The sequence below is a fragment of the Rhinatrema bivittatum genome, chromosome 9 (genome assembly GCF_901001135.1).
Source record: "Rhinatrema bivittatum chromosome 9, aRhiBiv1.1, whole genome shotgun sequence".
Lineage (NCBI taxonomy): Eukaryota > Metazoa > Chordata > Amphibia > Gymnophiona > Rhinatrematidae > Rhinatrema > Rhinatrema bivittatum.
The window spans coordinates 83006360-83028976 of NC_042623.1; the positions used below are offsets into that span (position 1 = coordinate 83006360).

At 42.6% G+C, this 22617-nt stretch overlaps 1 protein-coding gene across 4 annotated transcripts in view; it reads left to right on the forward strand.

Annotated features, from left to right (window-relative positions):
* Positions 1-22617, forward strand: part of GRM8 (glutamate metabotropic receptor 8) — a 1288815-nt gene that overhangs the window by 576633 nt on the left and 689565 nt on the right. For all 4 annotated transcript variants that reach the window (XM_029616204.1, XM_029616205.1, XM_029616207.1 and 1 more), the window contains exons 4-5: positions 448-602; positions 1027-1164. In XM_029616204.1, the coding sequence (XP_029472064.1) occupies positions 448-602; positions 1027-1164 (293 nt within the window). The remainder of the gene's footprint in view (positions 1-447; positions 603-1026; positions 1165-22617) is intronic.

Genomic DNA, 22617 nt, shown 5'->3' on the forward strand with positions numbered 1-22617 from the left:
GGGAGAATCCTTTGTTTCCTACTAGCTTTCACATTAGAATTCAAAATCAGTCTTTGTGAAAGTCGAGATGTAGGGAATTTCAATTGTAATTATGAAGAATGTTACTCCACAGCTCAACAGGGACAGCACAACAGCTATTTTGTTCCTAAGGCAGAATATGCAATAGATTAGGACACATGGATTGAAAGAGATAAAACAAATCAAGATGATGGACAGAATGATCTTGATAAGGATAAGAATGAAGCAAATGAACACATAGTGCATCCTCAGACCTGAATAAGTGTCTTTCTGAAAGCAAGGCCCAGATTGTCAGAATGATTGGCTAATTGTTTCTGTTCTTACTATTGAGTATGTAGAAGAATCACATCTTGCCTAATGCTTTCAGACTCTAATCAATAATAATTCTTTTTTTTTTTTTTTGTTGTCTGTTTTATGTTGCTTTTTCAGGCGGGTGTTGGAGGCAGCCAGAAAAAACAATCAAACTGGTCATTTCCTTTGGATTGGCTCAGACAGTTGGGGATCAAAAATTGCACCTGTATATCAACAGGAAGATATAGCAGAAGGGGCTGTCACTATTCTTCCCAAAAGAGCTTCAATAGATGGCAAGTTTACAAGAAATAAATTCACAAATACATCCTAGAATCCTTCATAGGGCCTGATGTTTTTTCTCATTGTGTGTCTATGAGAAAAATGCTTAGCATATCTGGCCCATAGTCACATTTAATGATGCTAATAGAGAGTGATATTTGATTACCTGCTTTCGTTTACCTGCTAAATTATTTTCATAGCTATTATCACTATTATAATATCATATACTTTAATAATTCCCTCTTATAAATTTCTGGTTCACAAATTATTCCTGTTCATTTAAAAATCAGTAGCATGTGTAAATGCACTAGTTTAGTATTATTACTGTACAAGCTACTGTTGTATTAGCAAAAAAACATTACAGCTCACAGTCTATTATGTAACAAAATACTATTTTAAATTTTTAAGCTTATGTTTATTTCTGTTTCTTCTGCTTAGGATTTGATAGGTTTTTTCGAAGTCGCACTCTGGCCAATAACCGAAGAAATGTGTGGTTTGCAGAATTCTGGGAGGAGAATTTTGGATGCAAATTAGGGTCACATGGGAAAAGAAATAGTAATATCAAGAAGTGCACAGGTACTTGCATGAATACAAATAATTCTTTGATGGAAATTAAGTAGTTTTTCTTATGTTAACCTTCCAAGACATTGGCCAACTGCCCTAAAATAAACTTACAATAATCTTCTGTCTAATTCATATTTGAGACTGCCTACTCTGATTTGTTAAGAAAATGAACATATAATATAATTTGTTTATGAAAGAAACATGATGTGCAAACTGTATTTCTGATACATATGCTTTCCTTTTACAGCTGATAATCTAAGTTTGAATATTGTGAGTTAAGATGACTTGCTCAAGGTCATACATAGAGTGGAAGATATTGAATCTATAAGGACTAAAACTCTGTTCTAAATACATCATATTGTCAGCCCAGTTCAGTATAGAAATAAACAATTCATTTGAGGAACTGATTACTTTAAGATCATACAACTCTAATTTGTATTTCAAAGGAAGGTATATAATTAGAATATAATATTAAATATTAGGAATTGTGCATTTGTTTAAAACATGTGGGTTTTTTTGTAATGAAAAGGTTGAGATTTAGTTTGTCTTAAAGGAACAAACCAAAAACTGAGTTACCCAAAAATATGTGAAAACTTTCATATATATATTTAGGGGATTATTTTCCAAGCTGCATTGAGCTTTTTGCATGTGAAAACGCCTTAACACATGCAAAAAGTACCATAACACATAATGCAATGCTAATTTGGAAAAGGGGGAGGAGTTTGGGGCAGGATTTCTGGCCAAGTGGGCAGGCTTTGCAAATTCATATTGCACAGTTTTAACATGGGAAATAACTACACCTTTTTCATTTGTGTTAAGCTGTGCGATATGGCTTTATCACACTTTGTGATGTTTTGCAAATAGCATTTTAAGCTGAGAGATTTGTACAATGTTTTTTCAACCTAGCTTGATGGACTCTCTACCTGGGTAACATCAAGCTAGGTTGAGAGAACATTGTACAAATCTTATCTTTGTGTGAGTTTCCTCACTCCAAAGGTCATCAAATCTTCACAAGAGTGTACTGTTCTGTTTTATTCGTATGTCTCTAAATGTCAAAGTGGCCCCTAACCCCTACACTACTATTTAAACCTCACCTCGAGTTACTATAAATACCTAACTAAAATGAAGGCCTTATAGCTAGTTTCTCTCTCCGAAAAAGTTATTACATTCTGTGGTAATACCTATGCGAAGTGCTAAGATAGCGTACTTTGTGATAAATAGGCTATTACCATAAAACATGCCCCTCTTCCTATCACATGTGATAGTTCGGTGAATCCTGGCCTTAGTTTGTTACCAAGCATCCCCCCAAAAAACTGGATGGCCTAGTTTCCCCTGCATGATCCCTTCCATGGGGATCTTTAGTGGAGATAGGGACAGGAGTGAACCCCAGCAGCTCTTGCCCAATTGGCTACTCACTGGCTTCAGGGCTACATGGCACCATATAAATTAATATGGCCATAAAACAATACAGCACTGGCTGGCCATAAAGCTGGACCATATTTAAATGCTAGCTAACAGGGAAGGAATGACTAGGAATCATGCCTGCTCCTTTCTTCTCTGAAATCTCCTACAGAAGAGGTAAGTCGGGGTCGGGTAGGCCCTGGTTTATTTGCAGAGGGTGGGGAGCAGAGGGTTTCACTCAGTTCAGCAGCAATGGAGGTCCCAGAGAGACTCTGACTTGTCTGTAAGATGTTGAAGGGAGTAGAAGGGCTCAGGGAGGCCCCAGTCAGGTCTGGCGGTGGTGATAGTGGCAGTGGTGGGGAGGGGACAGGGAAGTCCTGTTTAGATTTTTTGGGGGGGAGAGGGAGTTAAATTTAATGCTTATTTTGGTTTGGCAAATGCATCAAATCAAACATTAAATAAATTAAAACCCGAATAAACCCCTCCTCCACCCCCTAAAAAAAAAAAAGAACTAAAATGAAATTTTTTTCCTCATACATCCCTATTAAACACTGCATTGGTTTTTCAATAAATTCACTTCAGGATTTTTAGTCATGACACTAATATCTTAAGGATGAAATGAAATTACAATATGTACCATATACCAGACAGTATTCAGCTATATTACTTTTCCAATCCATTTGTTTTCTTGCTCTTAGAAATGTGATGGCAGAAAAAAAGACCATCGGGCCTATCTAGTCTGCCCATCTTCCCAACTGATTTAGCTTTGCAGCTCCCATCACTCCCTCAGTATCAGTTTATTTATGCACTATGGTTAGACATCTCTGTACATTTCTCATTGACTAAGTGTATTTTTGCAGAAAATGTACACTTGTTGCGATATCACTCAATAATGTTCACTAGTGAAGAAAAAAAAACAGGCAGCAATACAATTCCCTCTTCTTCCTCACTACTATGAAATTTTCCCTATACAAAGAGACTGGAATTTGTGATAGAACCCGAACCAATACATCTTTCATAATGAGCTTGATTTGACAGGTGAACACAGCAATGAGAACTAGAGAAATATGAACTGAACCCTCAGGACTCTGATCTGGATGATAAATTCTATCCAAAACCCCTTTAGCTACACTCAGATATGTTTGAGCTAAATATATCACAGATCAATCCACTATTATTGGTCTAGTAGTCACTATAGCCAGAATTATTGTTCCCTGTACTATTCTGCCTTACTGGTTTAGACATAGCAGATATCTGTAAGGATGTAGCGTAGCAGTGCTCTCATAGTCTATTGATGTCATACTTGTAACTTTTTTAAGATCTGTGAAAATGAACCACAGACTGTTCTTTGGTGAATTAGTGCAATTCCATGCAAAAGTTCTCTTTTTAAGATAAGCATTTAAACATGCTGTCATATATAGGGGCCTATTTGCTAAACTACATTAACAGTGCATAAATGTGATTGCTGCACGTTGAAAGGTAAATTTTAAAAGCGCAGCATGCGCATCAATTACGAAAAGCATGAAGATGTCTGGCTTGAGCGTGCCAACCGTATTTTAAAAAGGCTCAGGTACGTGCATAAATGCTGCTGCGCACACATCTGAAATTTCCAAAGAGGGGCGGGGCATGGATGTGCTGAGGGCAACTCCCGAGCATTTTGGGACCTGGCCAAGAGACGTGCGCGTAAATATTTATGCATTCTGGCGCGCGCCAAGGTCCCCTGCCGCGTAACTTTACTTCTGCTATAGATGACGTGTAAGCCATAAACTAAATAGATCAAGCCATTTCTGAGGGGTTTAAAGGTTCTGGGGTAACTGGGAGGAGTGTAGACTATCAAACCAGAGGAGGGCTGGAGGCCCTAACCGTTAACTAGGTGAACTGGTGGATGAACTGGTAAACTGGGAGTAGCGTGGGCATGCACCCCTTTTAAAATCTCCTGACTTACATGGTAGAAGTGGAATTTGCACGCCCATGCACGTGCCTACTTAAAATTTGGCGCACATGTGCGCACTGCACACGGTCAGGCTATTTTATAACATTCACATGTATACGTGCGCAAGTTATAAACTGTACGTGTCCTGAGCATGGGCCAACACAAACACGCAAATGTGCGCTCATGCATCAGTTTGAAAGTTACCATCCTAGGCCTGGATTCACCATTCTATCGGTGCTGGCTTTCATACCCAATAGCACCATCGTGAAAGGTGGTGCTATTGGGTGCGCTATTGGCGACGATAATGTTACTAACCTTATTGCCACCAGCGAAGACACCGCCGAGTCCGCCTCCTTGCCACCCCGACTCCTCCCCTCTCTGCCCTGACTCCTCCCCCAGCATGCTATTGCAAGCAAAAAGGGCCTTTTTGCACGTTATAAGCCTTTGAAAATGACCCCCTTAATGCACTGGTCATTAAGAGGTCAATATTCAAAGACATTTATCCAGAAAATTTGTAAGTTATCTGGATAAATGCTGATGCTTGAAAACTGCCGGCACTTATTAGCTAAAATTTAGCTGGATATGTGAGAGTCATTTTGGGGATGTTCTATAGCAGAGTTGAGTTAGCTGAATAACTTATTCGGCTAACTCTAGATGTGGTCAAGAGCAGGGTTAATCTGAGAGAGTGTTCCTGATTACTTTAATCACAACTGACTATATTCTTTGAATATAGCCAGTTATTCAGCTAACTCAATTCTGCTGTAGAACATCCCCAAAATGCCTTTCACATATCCAGCTAAATGTTAGCTAATAAGTGCTAATAAGAATATAGCCAGTTAAGTGGCCTGAAGAAAAAAATTATAGAGGCGAGAATGCCTGCCAATCAAATTCACCATCCCCCACCCTAATGCCACAAAAGTGGGGCCTACTGGGGCAAGTCCCCCATTCCCTCCAAGGCCCCTGAAAGATTTTGTCAAAGTTGAAGGGTTAAAGCCTATTGTTGCCCTTCCTGGCTTCCTTTCTCATTACCCTACCTCACTCACTCCTGCCAACCTAACCCTAACCCATTTGATACACTTGGAACCCACCCAGCTGCCAGGATCCTAGTAAATTCCAGTATTGCTCTAAATGAGAGCTCCATGATTCCAGCAGCTGAGAGGATTCCAGAAGGGATGGGAGGGCTAGAGTTGTTTTGTCCCAAACTCTGAGGAAGGGAGGGTGCAGCTTCAATCCTTAAAATTTGATGACATCTTTTGGTGGCCTTTGAGGTGGTCAGGCAAACTCTATCTGGTAGGCCCCATTTCTGTGGCACTGGGGTGGGCGGTTATAAATCAGGCCAGCAGGCATGCTCTCTCTTTTTTTTCTTCTTCAAGCCATTTAACCAGCTATGTTCTTTGATCTACCCAGATAACTTTGAAACCTAACCAGCAATATTCAAACAAAACCAATTAGCTACCCAAGGGGGTTATTTTCTAAACCCTTATCGCGTGCGTTTGGGCCCTAATGCACGTGATAAGGCCATAACGGATGCGAAAAGGGCCTTTTCACATGCGATATGATGCAAATTAGGGAGAGGGGAGGAGGGTGGGGAGGGGCGGAGTCAGCGGTGTTTTTGCTGCCGGCGATAATGTTTCTAACATTTTCGTCGGCAGTAGCACACCGAATAGCATCACCTTTCACGGTGGCGCTATTCGTGCGAAAGCCAGCAGCCGGCGCACTGCAGTGGTACGAAGGCTGCAGGTTTTCTCAGGCTTGCCCTCCCTTCGTCCCCCTGCTCCCCGTTTTCACAGTATTCATCATTCTGCATTGAATGATGAATCCTGGCTCAAGTTATCTGGCTACGTATAACCAGATAACTTTATTTAAGGATATTCAGCAGGACATTTATCCTACCGATTATCCCTGGGAATTTATCTGGCTAACTTTAGCTTGATAAGTTATCCATTTTCTGGGTTTTAAAATATTGGCCTATAAAAGCTTAGTGAAGCCATAATGTGTGTTCGTTAGAGTTGTAGCGTATATCATGAATTAACACCTGTGTTACCACTAATACACTTTATTGAATAGGCACCATTATACTGTATACTCAGCTACATCATGAAAGTTGTCAAAAATAGAGACAGTTTTCCAGAATGAGGTCCCCTTAATGGCACAATACATCTGCAGGCATCTGCACATGGTCATAATATTAATGAATACATGTTTCATCAGGGTACAGCAATGATGAGTTGATAAATCCTGTGTGTAGCTCATATTTTACCCCAGGGCAAAATTACTCAAGTGCATTTCTCTTCATACTTAATTTTTTTCCAGCCTGATAAATTGTCGCCAAAGTGTTCTGAACAGATAAAAAGCCTACTGCTCTGATACAAAATATTATAGCACTGTTAATTAAAATAATTCTTTCATGCATATCCTTTTAGTGTTTGAGGACAAATAGCTTTCTGTTTTTTTAACTTATAATATTGACTCTTTGCAGACCTTATCAACCTTTAAATGCTTATGTCATGATTGACTACAATACTTAAAACAGACTTGTGTGAAATAATTCCAAAAACACATGGAACTCATTCAAATTAAGTAATTCTGAACTTGCTCTCTCAATCATGATTAAATGTCTTGCCATTTAAAATTTGATAATTATCATCTAATAGATTCTAAATCTGCAGTTGTGAGATTTGCAGAAAAAGTGCTTTTGGGAGGATATTTTTAAATGATTCTACCCTGGTAACCAAGTAGTTACCAAAGTAAAGTTGTCAGCTCAAAATTGCTCTCTCCTTCTGCATATAAAAGTACTAGTGCTGTTTTACAAAGGTGCAAGGCTGAGAGAGAGTAGGTAGGCCTGGCAGGATGGCAAGCAATTTAATTGTGAAATTGCTGTTCCTTGCTTCACGGCACCAACTCTGCCCCAGCCACAGGTGCGCTGAGCTCACTGAAGTCCCCCATGGTTTTAAAGGCTGTTTTAGTCCTTTGATGAGCCAAGATCATCCTTCTTGCATAGTGATTGCTTTGGCAGGTGAGCATGTTTGGAGCTGAAGGAGAAGTGCCTCTGGAAGAACAGTAGGCTCAGCATTAGGAGTTTCCATAGACTCATGAGGCATTTCAGTGTTTTAGGATGAATGACTTATTAATTGCTCTATCTGGCTATAGGTGATCTGTCCATTAGTGATCTGGACCTTGTATGACCAATGATCTTGATGACAGAAGCAGGGCTCAACTTTGATCCAGTCCCATAACCTCTAGAAAACCCATCGTTTTGTAGTGTAAATGAGTACAAGAGACAAGTCTAGCTTCTGGTCCTGCTTGAGTTGTAATTCCTCAGTAAGGTCAAGATAGATCTGGTCTGAGCATGTATTGAGGTGGTGTCCAATAAACAGTTCTGCCAGGCTGAGTCCCATAGTTGGACAAGCCATGACTTGTTGTAGGCCAGTCTCCTTCAATGATTCTCTTTAATGCCTCTTTTGTTGACGTCATCATCTGCTCTGTGAGGATGTTTGCCTAGGATTAGCAAATGTCCTCATAGAGCCCTACCTTATTTATTTAAAAATGTATAGTCCTACAATTGCAACAATAATTGATCTAGGTGGGTTAAAGATAAAAACATGCTAATTAAACAGCTGCATAATTCAACATAAAGTATATCACTGAAATTATCTTAAAATTAAATATTAAATCTTAAAAACTTCCAAACTAGCACCATTTGAAGGAGAAAAGCCTGTTTAAACAGAACTATTTTTACTAATTATTTAAAGGTCTTTACATCACTAGCTTCTCCGAGTTCACTGAGGGTCAACATATAGGATGATAACATTGCATAACCTCCTTTAACTAAAGCGGGCCATCTTTTTGTAATAGTTATACACTATCATCAATATTTTGTACTGTATTCTCCATATGACTGCAAGAAGATGCAGCCTCAAAGTATGGGTAATATGCTCCCCCTTCTGACATACTGCAGCATTTTGAAATAATTGTAATGCCTGCTAATGCATCTTGGGAAGCCAATATAGTAAGCATTACAATAATCTAATAATGTCAATAGGCTCAATACCAAGGTCTTAATCTAATCAATACGATAAGTCTTAATCTATAAAAACTGATTTTAAGACTCCACTAGTCTGTGGCTGCTTGGAAAAGTTGCATCAATAATAAAACCAAGATTGTGAACTTTTGATAGGAAGGGATAAACCTGATAATTTAAAATGAGACAAACTAAATCCATTGGAATGCCAGTTCTGCTTATCCAAACTAATTCTTTTTCAAGTTCAACATCAGTTTATTTTGTTGCATCCATTTCTCTACCTCTCTGATACAATTCATTATCATGGATAAAATGACAAAAGGGTCTGTCTGTATCTACTGGAAGGTGCAATTGAATGCTATCTGCATAGATCTTTCAGTGAACTCTGAAGGATTTTATTCCTTCCCCCAATGGATGTAAGCAAATATTTAAAAGCACTGTGGACAGAGCAGATCCATGAGAGACACCATAATTATTAATCTACACTAGAAACCTTTTCTTCTATTTTATAGTTGAGGCATACAATGTTCTGAGAGAGTGAAACCAATATAATACACATTCGTCAATACCAATGTCTTCTAGAAGATCGAAAAATAGGTTGTGGGATATTGTGTCAAAGGCTGTGGACACTTTGAATTAAACCAAAATCACTGCTCTCATATTTGCTAATTGTCCAAGAATAAAGTCATGCATGGAAAATAAGGCTTTTTTTTGCACAAAGTCCTTAAAGTTATCAGAAGTGAAATCAGACCCATTGTCTGACTCTATCATATTCAGTAGCCCAAGAGTTGCAAATTCATGTGCAAGTATTGTAATTGTTGCAGCAGATGTTTGTGAGGATACTGCGATCACCTCAAGTCACCTCAAATAAGAATCTTCCAAAACAACAATGTCCTTTCCTTGAAATGGACCAATTTAGCCAATGTGAATCCTTGACCATCGTTTATTGGTCATGTCGCAAGAGAAAATGGGGGACTTTTGCAGGCTGTATCTAGACATATGGCATGTGTCACTCTCCTTGACAATCCTTTTTATGTTACATCTATTCCAGGCCACCAACATAGTTCCTAGCCAGAACCTGCATACGCATAATTCCAGGATGTGCAGTATATAATATGGTTAGAATGATCTGATAACCTTTCCTTGGAATAACATGGAGACATCCTTTATGGGCAAATAGTTCATGCTGACTGCTTGAAAATGGTTTGAATTCCTCAAGCAGTTTACCACTTGACTATTCTCTCCATATCTAGTTCAGTACATGGACCAGATCAGGATTCTTTGCAATCAGCCTAGCTTTATGGGGAGCCTATAAGGGAACCTTAGCCAGAATTAGAACAACAGTCAGGTACCCATTGAGGCAGATGTCTCATGACATTAATATGGAGAATTGCTTTACCAAGCTTCTACAACAATGTATAATCACTGGCATGCAGCATGTTACTCTAACAGTGTATATGTGGGGACAGGCAAAGAATTTAGGATCGTCTTTGGAGAATATGCCCAAGAGGCTTATAGTCAGTATGTATTATAAAAGCCCAACCTTGCTACCAAAGCGAGTACCTCTCTATCAATTTAAGCATAATTCCTTTCTGATGATAAATATGTTTATGAATAGTAAGCAATTGGTGCTTCCATACCATCTGCAAAAGCATGGTTCAGCACAAAGCCAACACCATATGATGAGGTATTGAAGGTCACTGAGAATGAGCACATTGAATGGCAGGAATTTTTTATGTTTTGGAAAGCATTCTCATATCTGTGTGTCCATCACTATGGCAGCCCATGATGGAATAAGTTGTGCAGTAGTTTGTTGAGTGTTGTCTTTTGTGGAAAGAAACATATGTTAGAAGTTGAGCATTCCCAAAAAAACAACTAGACTCATTTTTAGAAGTTGGTTAAGGAGCATAATGAATTATATTTACCTTGTTTCGCATTGGTTGGATTCCTGAAGCATCAATAAACTAACCCAAAAATGTAACACTAGTAGTCCCAATTTCACAGTTATCTTTCTTCACTTGAATACCTGACTTCTGAAATTGGTGTAGGATTTCCCTAAATTACCCAGAGAGTTTATCCTTTGATGCTTCCATGACCAAGACATCATCAAAAGTAGATGAAATGCCTGGACTCCCAGGCAACAAGGTTTCTATGAAGCATTGAAATATGCCTGGTGTAACAGAGATTCCAAATTGCAGACATTTAACTCATAAAGCCCCTTGATAACTAAAAATGACAAAAGGTATGTGGTACTTTACAGACTAATAATTTATTGAGGCATGAGCTTTCAAGGATAGAGTCCACTTCATCAGATGCATGGTGTAATACAGGAGGTGAATAAAGTATATGGGGATGGGTGGGGAGGATTCAGAACAAAGAGAAGGCACTGAATTAGGCAGGCAGAGTGTGGAAACAGAGTATTAATAGCATTATAACCCAGCCTACCTGTGATAAGTGTAAAAAGACAAAATGATCTGAGAACAGTTAAGTTCATAGATAGTAGGGATGTGCAGAGCAAAATTTTATGTTCATATTTTTTATGTCCGAAAGGGGGCCCCACTTGCGGCCAATATGGACATAAAAAAAATCCAATGAGTTGGGTATATGTACATATGTGCAAAAAAAAAAATTAAACCCCCTCACCCTCCTTAATCCCCCCCCCAGACTTACCACAACTCCCTGGTGATCGAGCGAGGAGTGAGGACGTCATTTCTGCAATCCTTGGCGAGAAGCATGTGACGTCGGTGGCACGTCGAGTGACGCGGCGTCACGTGATTCCCGGCTCGTTCGCGCCGGACGGCTCGTTCGGCCCAAAAAGAACTTTTGGCCAGCTTGGGGGGGCCTCCTGACCCCCCCAAGCTGGCCAAAAGTTCTTTTTGGGCCGAACGAGCCGTCCGGCGCGAACGAGCCGGGAATCACGTGGCGCCGCGTCACTCAGACGCGACGTCACGTGATTCCCGGCAAGTTCGCGCCGGACGGCTCGTTAGGCCCAAAAAGAACTTTTGGCCAGCTTGGGGGGGGCCTCCTGACCCCCTCAAGCTGGCCAAAAGTTCTTTTTGGGCCGAACGAGCCGTCCGGCGCGAACTTGCCGGGAATCACGTGACGTCGGCGTCACGTGATTCCCGGCTTGTTCGCGCCGAACGAGCCGTCCGGCGCGAACTTGCCGGGAATCACGTGACGTCGCGTCTGAGTGACGCGGCGCCACGTGATTCCCGGGTCGTTCGCGCCGGACGGCTCATTCGGCCCAAAAAGAACTTTTGGCCAGCTTGAGGGGGTCAGGAGGCCCCCCCAAGCTGGCCAAAAGTTCTTTTTGGGCCGAACGAGCCGTCCGGCGCGAACGAGCCGGGAATCACGTGACGCCGGCGTCACTCGACGTGCCGCCGACGTCACATGCTTCTCGCCAAGGATTGCAGAAATGGCGTCCTCACTCCTCGCTCCATCACCAGGGAGTTGTGGTAAGTCGGGGGGGGGGGGGGGATTAAGGAGGGTGGGGGGGTTTATATTTTTATTTTGGCTCAACAATCGCGATTTCCCACATATCGAACATATCTATGTTCGATATGTGGGAAATCCGATCGTTTATGTCGAATCAATTTTTTTAAGTAAAAAAAAAAATATGAGTTGCGTTTTACTAATGCGGTCAATCCGAATGCACACCCCTAATAGATAGTTGTAGTGTGCCATGTAGCCATTGTCTCTGTTCAGACCTAGGGTGATGGTGTTAATTTTTTGATGAGTTCTAATTCAGCAGTTTCATACTGGAGTGTTTCTTTGAAGTTCATTTTTAGTAGTATGGCAACCTTAAGGTTAGACAGAGATTGCCATGAAAGGTTGAAATGTTCCTCTACTGGTTTCTGAATTTTGCCATTTCTAATGTCAGATTTATGTCCATTTCTTCTTTTCCTTAGGGATTGACCTGTTTGTCCTATGTAGACAGCAGAGGGACATTGTTGGCAGGTGATGGTATATATTACATTGGAAGAAGAGGAGGTGAATAAGCCCCCAATGTTGTAGATGATGTTGTTGGGTCCTATGATGGTATGTGGCCTGTAGAGATGTGCATTCATTTTAGATGAATTAGATAATTTCAACAAAATTGTCTAATTCATCCTGTTTCAGGAACGCCCTGAAACGAACAATAATTCGCCAAAATTCAGCAAAAGTTTGAATTTTGTGTTAGTGCGCACTAACATGAAATGAGTGAAATATGAAAAACAAAAACCTTGGAAAAAACGAAGTTAACCACGGGAAAAATGAAGTACGAACCAATATGATATATAAAAATGATACACAAGGCCTGGGTAAATATGTGAACAGAGTTGGCATCTTAGTTTCTGGCAGGGTCTGGTTCCTGAGTTGGTTTCATTGTTGTATAATTTGTGGTTGCTAGAGTTTCTGTTTGAGGTTGGTGGGCATTCAGTAAGCCAGGATAGACTTGCCATCCATAGCCTGTGAGAGGATAGTATCATTGTCCAGGATGGAGTGTAGATCCTTGATGATATGTGTCAGTGGTTTCAACTGTGAGCTATAGGTGCAACCAGAGGAGTTTTGTTATTTTCTTTCTTGAGATGATCCTGTAGCAGACTGTTCCAGTGTATTTGTCTGGCTCTGTTGATCTGTTTTCTAACCTCATTGGGTGAGTACTGTAATGCCAAAAATGTCTGTTTCAATTTCTCCAGATGGGAATCCATCTCCAAGGGGTCAGAACAGATGTGATTGTATCGTAGAACTTGGTTGTCATGAATAGATTGGACTATATATGGGAAGCAAGGAGACAACTCTCTCCAATTCATTTCTTTAGCTTCAAAATGAAAAATAAATTTGTTTGATTTGTTTATTGTTTGCCATTAAAGTCAATGGGGTAAGCATTGTAGCCTATATTAGTCTCCAGAATTGGGGAGTTTCTAATCAATTGTCTTATAACTTGAGGGAAGAAATCATAAGAAGGGGGAAAGAACACCAAAGTACTTAGAAAGACCATGGAAAGTGGCTCTAAAAGTGGCATGAATAGCCTAAGGCTTCATAAAGGGGCAAAGGGGTACCAACACTGGCAGGAGTTTTCCATGAGAGGAGCAAAGGAGCAGAAAAACTAGGAAGAACATCACAAGGCTCCAAAAGAGGGCACCAGCAAAATTGACGAACCCTTGATGCCATCTTGAGTGGCAAACTGGCACCAAAAGTGACATCAGCATCCTAAAGCACCATGAAGGGGGAACAAAGCAGTCAAGGTGGCAGAAAAAAATCCCCTAAGGTACTGATAAAGAGCCAAGCACAAAGAGTGGCTTCAAGACACCAAAACAACATGAGATGTAAAGCAGCCCTGCAGATTGGCAAGAACAACTCAAGGTTAAAGGTCTGGGGTAGGACAGTAAAGCACAGTGGGGAAAAGACCTCCAAGCTGTGAAGTCTGGTCATGGAAGCAAGGCTGAGTGAGACAAAACTCTAAAATTTAGCATTGAGGGGAATAGCAGCAAGGCAGAGTAGCATGGGAGATGCCAATCATTCTGTTGAAGCACACTTGTCAATTGTCAAATTCAGCACAAGAAAATGACCTATGATAAGAATCATTTTTTTAAAAATGCTTTACATTTCCTGCTGGAACTTAATCTAGCTGCTGGGTGGAATTTTGATTTTTTTGTGAAATAGGTGTTACAAGAGGAGTTGAGTCACCCAATACCAACTGAGGTGTGGAGATCCAGAGAGAAGTTTACCGGCTGACTGCCGACCTTGGCGAGATCACTTGGCTTGGTTCCACAGTGCTGCTGCATTCTCCCAGGAAATCATCAGGGAGTGTGAGAGACAGTTTGGCACTGATATCATCAAGGTCCTGGGCCTTTAAATTGCTCTGCCCTGCGGCGTGCCACCACCAGCGCACCAAAGGGGCGTGCTCCTGGTATTTTTTTATTTTTATTTTTTTTTTCCTTTTGTTATGGGCAGGAAGAGAAAAAGGAATATCAGGTTGTCTTCCTTGTGTCTACACCATTAAGAGGACCCATGGATTCCCATGTTCTCCATCCTCAATCAACACCGCAGATAACTCTGAGTAATGATGTGGAGGACACCTCTTTCAATTGTGAAGGGCACTCTCCACCACCTATGCCTTCTGCTACTTCATGCAATCAAGTTTTAAATCAATATGTTTGTTCTACACAGATTATATCTGACCCCAGTGACCCTCCCCAAGTTTTGGAGGAGGAACATTAAGGGGCACAAGGTGTTTCTTTTTCCCCCTGCAGGTCCTACTTATCTGCCCATTACTGATTCAGTGCAGCCTCCCCAGACTCTTGGAGCTGGGGATGGATGTGATAATACTTCTGAACCCACAGAGGTCTCATTATGGGACATATGGAAGCTGGTAACAAGGACTGAAAAAGTTTTGCTGAACTCTATTACTCAATTATGTTGTTTCTCATCTGGTGTTTCCTTAAAACTATCAGAGTTAGATCAAAGGATAGGGCAAACTGAATCTCAGGTGGTTGCACAGCACACTCAACTAAGATCACTAATTTGCAATCCTCTATAACCTCAGGATTAAAAGATAGCCTGAATGTTCACCATCAGATAGAATCTTTTGAGAATTTATTGAGATTTTAAAATCTTAGGCCTGGATTTTCTTTCTTCGCACTGGTTTGTGAATACCGGCGCTAATGGGGGGTGGGGGAAGCAAAGTGGGGGGCAGGCCTGCAAAAGCCGGCACCGATCACACCAACGTGGTGTTATCGCTGCCGGTTTTTGCACCCAATAGTGCCATCATAAAAGGTAGTGCTATTGGGCATGCTACTGGCGGCGATAAGGGGCCTTACCTTTTCACCATCAGCGAAGTTTCCATGGCATCTGACCCGATGCCGCCCTGACTCCTCCTCTTCCGGTGCTGATGCCACCCCGACTCCGGCCCGATCTAGGTATCGCATGTGATAGGGTTAGATAATAACCCCATTAGATTGTTGAACTTTCCAAAATCTTACTTGTTATCTGGTTTAGAACTTTTCAAGAAACATAGAAACATAGAAATGACTGCAGAAGAAGACCAAATGGCCCATCCAGTCTGCCCAGCAAGCTTTCACATTTATTTTCTCATACTTCTCTGTTACTCTGACCGCTGAGGTCAGGGCCCTTATTGGTAACTTTTTGGTTCTAATTTCCTTCCACCTCCGCCATTGATGTAGAGAGCAGTGCTGGAGCTGCTTCAAAGTGAAGTATCAAGCCTAATTGGTTAGGGGTAGTAAGCGCCGCAATAAGCAAGCTACTCCCATGCTTATTTGGTTACCCAGCCTGTGCAATTCAGTCCTTGTTGGTTGTTGTCTGAATATAAATCCTATTTTCTTCATTCCCCCTGCCGTTGAAGCAGTGAGCTGCGCTGTATATGTATTCAAAGTGAAGTATCAGGCTTAATTGGTTCAGGGTAGTAACCGCCTCAACAAGCAAGCTACTCCCACGCTTATTTGTGAATACAAATCCTTTTTCCCACATTTCGTCTTGCCGTTGAAGCATAGAACAATGTTTGAGTCGCATTAACCATGTGTATGTTTATTGAATAAGGGTAATAATCACCAAGTAGTAGCCGACATTCCCGCAAGCCACCCCCATGCCTCTTCTCTTCATTCACATCCTCAAGACGTTATGGATACATAGTGTTTATCCCACGCCCCTTTGAAATCCTTCACAGTTTTGGTCTTCATCACTTCCCTCCGGAAGGGCGTTCCAGGCATCCACCACCCTCTTCGTGAAGAAATACTTTCTGACATTTGTTCTGAGTTTTCCTCCTTGGAGTTTTAAATCGTGACCCCTAGTTCTGCTGATTTTTTTCCAACGGAAAAGGTTTGTCGTTGACTTTGGATCATTAAAACCTTTTAAGTATCTTAAAGTCTGTATCATATCACCCCTGCTCCTTCTTTCCTCTAGGGTATACATATTTAAGTTCTTCAATCTCTCCTCATAAGTCATAAAAATATTCTACTGAAGTGTTACAGTTCTCTGAAGAGAAGTCTATTCTTGGTGTCTAAATTGCAAAATATGCCACATAAAAAGAAGGTATCCAGTAAGGATGCAGGCAATCTAAATGTATTTTCTCCTATCTCTAACCCTGATTTTTCTGAATATCTTTATTCTTTTAATAAATACTAGGGCCATATTGATTGTCACCTTTGCCCTAGAATCAGATAGGAATAGATTTCTTCAACAGTATTTTAAATTTAGAGGGAAATTGTTCAGTGGTCAGCAGGTACAAGTTTTCCCGGATGTCTCGCAGGAGACACCGGTCATGGGAAAGGCTTTTCTTTATTTGAATCCACGAGTGATTTCTTTGGGAGCTTTTTTTTCCTAATATATCTGTGTAAATGCATGATTCATTTTCAACAGGACAGATACGTTTTTTTTGACCCACACAATTGGAGACTTTCCTAGTTAATAATTCTGCTTGATCCCCTTTAGTTCAGACTGGGTGGGATCTCAGTATGGTAATAGGGTAGACATTGCTATTATTTGTAATATTTTATTATTTCTTGTTCATCTCCTTATTCTGGACTTGATATTAATTTTTGTATTTTTTCTTAATCTTGGCGTCTTCAAATGTCATATATCTTGGTTAATTCATTTAAATGATTGAAACTTAATGAAGATTAAATTGAAAAAAAAAGAAATAGGTGTTATATTTGGCAGTCTGTGGGCTGCTCCCATGGACTGCTGCATTCACCTCCTTTGCCAGGTCCTTCTTGCCTGCTCCTGCTCCTGACCTGCCACCCATGCTCCATGCGGCGTGCCATCACATTCAGACACCTCTGACTCCTCATGTGGCCAGACATCACTGACACACCTTTCCTTAAGTGTGCACATGCCTAACTTCTGCTAATTTAAAAGGCCAGAGGCGGGAAAAGGCCAATGGTACCAGATGATGATGTCATCACTAAAGCACTATAAAGGGCTCATTCGCTCCTGCCTTCATTGCCTCAGCAACAGGTCCACTTACTCCTGTAGTAGAGCATGTTGTTTCCAGCATCTTGTCTTCAGCCCCTAGTCTTCAGTTCCATCTTTGTCTTCGATTCTCATCTCCTTCCTCATTGCCCACCTGTTTTTTCCCATAGTCTGCCTACCCTACCTCTCCATCCCTCCTCTCCTCTTGGATGGATACTTAGTTTCACCTCAGCCTAATCTCGGATCTGCCTGATCATTTCCTTCCTCTGTCCTTCACCTGGACCTTAGATTCATCTAACCTCCACCTGCCTTTGACCCAAGTTATCCAAGGGCCACCATTTCTGCCATCAACAGAGACCTTACCAAAGACCTGCTTCCCAGGCACCCAAAATCTCAACCTGAGGGGAACGAGGGCTGGTATAGGCAGAACTCCCACTGCATCTCTGCTTCATCTGGGAATGCATGCCAATGGTGAGAACCTGTAGGGTTCCTCTTTGCAGGTTGTGCCAATCCTACCTTGGCCCAAGGGTCTACAGATACAACAATGGGCTTTCTGAAGGAGCCTGCTATCGTATGCAGGACATCTAAATGGTTTCTCTAACGAGTGTGGTGGTGTTTTCCTGGAAAGTGGTAAGGGTTGCTTTATTTAGAAATGTTTTTATTCTTTAGCTGACCTCAGACTTTTCCATTTCATGATTTTGGGTCTACTGTAACTATTATCACATGCAAAACATCAAAATGGTTAATCTTGAGCATCTTTGCTGTTGTCTGTATTTCTTCCTTCTGAATAAGAGCTTTTGTGGACAAGCCAACCCAATATTATCAAATTGGGTGAGAGAACCAGACTGACATTCTGTAGGGGTAGGAGAAATGAGGGAACTATAGAACAACATGTGACATGGTAGTAGAAACATGTATCTATTTTGGGGTTTTTTTTCTCAATTTTGTTCTGATGACAAAACACCCCAGTATAAAAACAAACCAAAAAGAAAGCTAGTGTAGGAGGAATACCCCTAACCTCCAAAAGAGGGCACCAACAACAGTGGCATGAACCCTTGATGGCAGCATGAGAGGCAAACTTACACGAAAAGTTACATCAGCATCCTAAGACACCATGAAAGGGGAACAAAGCAGAAAAAGTGGCAGAGGTAACCCCAAGAAACAGATAAAGAGGCCAAGCAGTAGAAAGACTGGCATCAAGACATCAAAGCAATATGAGAGGTGCAAAGCAGTCCCCCAAAGTGACAGGAACACCTCAAGGGTAAGGTATGGGGTATGGCAGCAAGGCACAGTGGCAGAAAGAAGTTCAAAGTATAGGATGTGGGTATAGAAGCAAGGCAGAGTGGCATATGAGATGCCAGTTATTCTGTTAAAGTTCATTTTCCAATTGTCAGATTCAATACTGTTGCATGTGCCAGCCGCAGCAGACCTGCGGCCCGGCCCCCTCACCTCTCTCTGGTGAATCTAGTGCCTAGTTCCTCATCTCTGGCGGCAGTGGGCCGCAGGCTCCATCCTCGGGCCACCCTCGGTGCCTCAGCTTCATCTATAGACATCTGTGCTCTGCGTCGGGCCTCTCCACATGGCCCGTGGAGAGACACGCATTCAGCGCCGCACCCCTCCCTAGGTGTGCATGCGCGCATCATTGTTACTTATGAATGCTCCGCGGCAGGAACTTGGCCGCGGCCCCGGATGATAACGTCACTGAAACTCCGGTATTTAAGACCTCTGCATTGCCTGATTATGCTGTTGACTCTCTCCTAGTGTTGTGTCCATTGGTCTTTGACAGCTTCGCCCCGTCTACCTCTCTCTACTCTTGGCTCCTCCCGCTCACCTTGGACCGATGGCCACTGTGGTGTCTGCTTGCCGTTCTCTCCGGTGTCCCTGGACCGGCTTTGGTGTTGCCTCCTGCCATTCTCCTTCAAGGTACATGCAGACCACATCTTTAACTCTATGTTGGCGTCCCCCTGTTCTGACGTCACAACTTCCGGGTATATCTGCCTACAGTATTTGGTAGCTTGTTGAGTTAGCAATAGGATTCATACGGATGGGATTCGCTCTCTGTTACTGAGCTACTCTGCCACTTCAGCGCTATCTGGAACTCTTACTACCCTTTGGGGTCTCTAACGGGTTACCCGCTCCTCGGGGGCCTCTCTGCTTCTTTCAGGTGCTATCAGGAAACTGGTACTCGCTACTCGAGGGCCCATGTTCCCTGTGTCGCTGCCTGCAACCTCTACCCTTCTACTTGGAAGAACTAACTTACAGTTACCATCAGTGAGTACAGAAACCATCTCTCTCCACAGTACTACTGGAATCAGGTACTCGCTCCTTGAGGGCCTGCTCTCTGCTCCGGTGCCAGAACTCTCGTCTAGTGGAATCTCTATTACTGCTAAGTGAGTACAATGCTACCGAGTCTCTTGCTCTATGGGATCAGGTACTCGCTCGAGGGCCTGCTTTCCCTGTCTCGGAGCTTCTCCTATTTCTACATTGGGACTCTGAATGTTAATCTTATTGTGTGCTCATAACTCTCAGTCTCTTTCCACTACAGCACTACCTTGCAGAGGATATGCTATTCCAGCATTCTGTGTGAGGTGCGCCTAGCCGGGCTCTACCACACTACTCACTACTGCCACCTCTGGTGGTCACTTAAACTGTCTAATAAAAGATTCAAATCTGTGTTTTTCTGTCCGGAGTCTAGCCTGACACCGTGGTCCCTCATGGGACTGCCCACGTGGGCATGGTCAGCTGCCACAGTGTCCAAGGATCCACCCAGAAAACAACAAGGTAGGCAATCTAAAAACGCGGTGAGGAAACAACAAAGGATGCCCAAAACGTCTTTTCCAAATCTTTAATTGGTGGAGACGTATGATAATTGTTAAAATGCCCGACTCAGGCCGAGTTTCGCCACATTCCAGTGGCTGCCTCAGGGGCTTAAATGAGAACGCACTGAATAGATCACAATTGAATTCAAAAAGCCATCCGCAGTACAGACGTATCTTAAATGAAGCAGATTGCACTTAAATCTCTACTGGTTCCATTCCCTAATGGCACCGCATACGTTTTGCTGAGGGTCAGCGTATGTAGTCTCCACACGCAGCACCATTAGGGAATGGAACAGGTAGAGATTTAAGTGCAATCTGCTTTATTTAAGACACGTCCTTACTGCGGATTGCTTTTTGAATTCAATTGTGATCTATTCAGTGCGTTCTCATTTAAGCCCCTGAGGCAGCCACTGGAATGTGGCGAAACTCAGCCTGAGTCGGGCATTTTAACAATTATCATATGTCTCCACCAATTAAGGATCCACCCAAACACCATTAACCATAACACTAAGCCCGGACTTCTGCATTGCCTGACTATGCCTTTGACTCTCTCCAAGCCCGGACCCCTGCATCGCCTAACTATGCCGTTGACTCTCTCCAAGCCCGGACCTCTGCATCGCCTAACTATGCCGTTGACTCTCTCCAAGCCCAGACCTCTGCATCTTCTAACTATGCCATTGACTCTCTCCAAGCCTGGACCTCTGCTCTGCCTGACTACGCTATTGACTCTCTCCAAGCCCGGACCTCTGCATTACCTGACTTAGCTATTGACTCTCTCCAAGCCCGGACCTCTGCATTGCCTGACTACGCTATTGACTCTCTCCAAGCCCGGACCTCTGCATTGCCTGACTACGCTATTGACTCTCTGCAAGCCCGGACCTTTGCATTGCCTGACTACGCTACCGACTCTCTCCTCGCCCAGACCTCAGTCTTGCCTTGCCACCGCTCCTTGATCACCGCCATCCCTGACTCCAGCTTGCTCTACGATGCCTCTTCAGTTTACATCCTGGACTTGGCCTATTCAGGCTTTGGCCTGTTCTTGCTCGGGCGACCTCTGTCTGACTTTGGTTCTATTGGCGCCCGGGTCTCCGGGATTCTGCCTTATCCAGTACAGACTTCTCCATTTTATTTTTGCTGCCTCTGGGCTGACCTCTCTGCTTTTCCACTGACGACAACATATGGAGGCCCACCTAAGCCCAGCCGGCCCTGTACCCAAAGGCTCAACCCATGGGGAATGAGGGCTGGTATTGCTGAAGTGCCTCTGTAATGCTCCCACAGTATTTCAACGGATGATTAATGAAATCTTCAGAGATCTACTGTATGTTAAGGTTGTGGTATACCTTGATTACATCTTCTCCAAGGATCTGGCTACACATCACACCGATGTTTGCACAGTTCTTCAACGTCTCCGCGAAAACTATCTTTTCGCAAAGTTGGATAAATGCCTGTTTGAAAAATCCAGTTTGCCGTTTCTAAGGTATATAATCTCACAACGAGGATTTCTCTATGGATCCTGAAAAGCTCAAAGGAATCCAAGATTGGCCTCGGCCTGTGGATCTTAAAGCACTACAATGATTCCTTGGATTCAAGAATTATTACCGCCATTTCATTCCTCATTACTCAACACTGGCAGCTCCTCTCATCGCGTTGACCCGTAAGGGCCAAGATACCCGGAACTGAACCCCGGAAACCATTACAGCCTTTCAACGCCTCAAAGAGGCCTTCCTTGCTGGACCCTGTCTGCATCATCCAGACCCAAACCGCCCCTTCCAGGTCAAAGTAGACGCCTCTGCTATTGGGCTCGGGGCAGTCTTGAGCCAACATTCAACTTCTGGATCTCTAGTTCCATGCTCGTTCTACTCACGCAAATTCTCTTCTGCGGAACAAAACTATAGAATCAGAGATTGTGAATTGCTTGCTATCAAATTAGCCCTAGAGGAATGGTGCCTGTGGTTAGAGGGCGCTCATTATAAATTCACCACATTTACAGATCATAAGAACCTGGAACACTTGAATCGTGCCCAGCATCTCAACGCCTGTCAAGCTCGATGAGCCCTGTTTTTTTCCTAGGTTCAACTTCGAACTTTGCTATCACCCAACTGGAAAAATCTTTGGGCAGATGCCCTGTCATGTTCCTTTGAACCAGAAGATACTCCTGAAGAACCCGGTCACATCATTGACCCAGCCTGTATTTGTCTGTCTGCAACTCACCCAGTCCTGACTGGAAAGACAGTTGTGCCCCATTGCCTCCGTGAAAGAGTCCTCCACTGGGCACATGATTCTAAATTCGCCAGTCACCCAGGGCAAGCGCAAACCCTAGCTTTGCTCTAGTGGTTCTTTTGGTGGCCCACTGTGGTTTCTGACGCTAAAGTGTTCGTTGA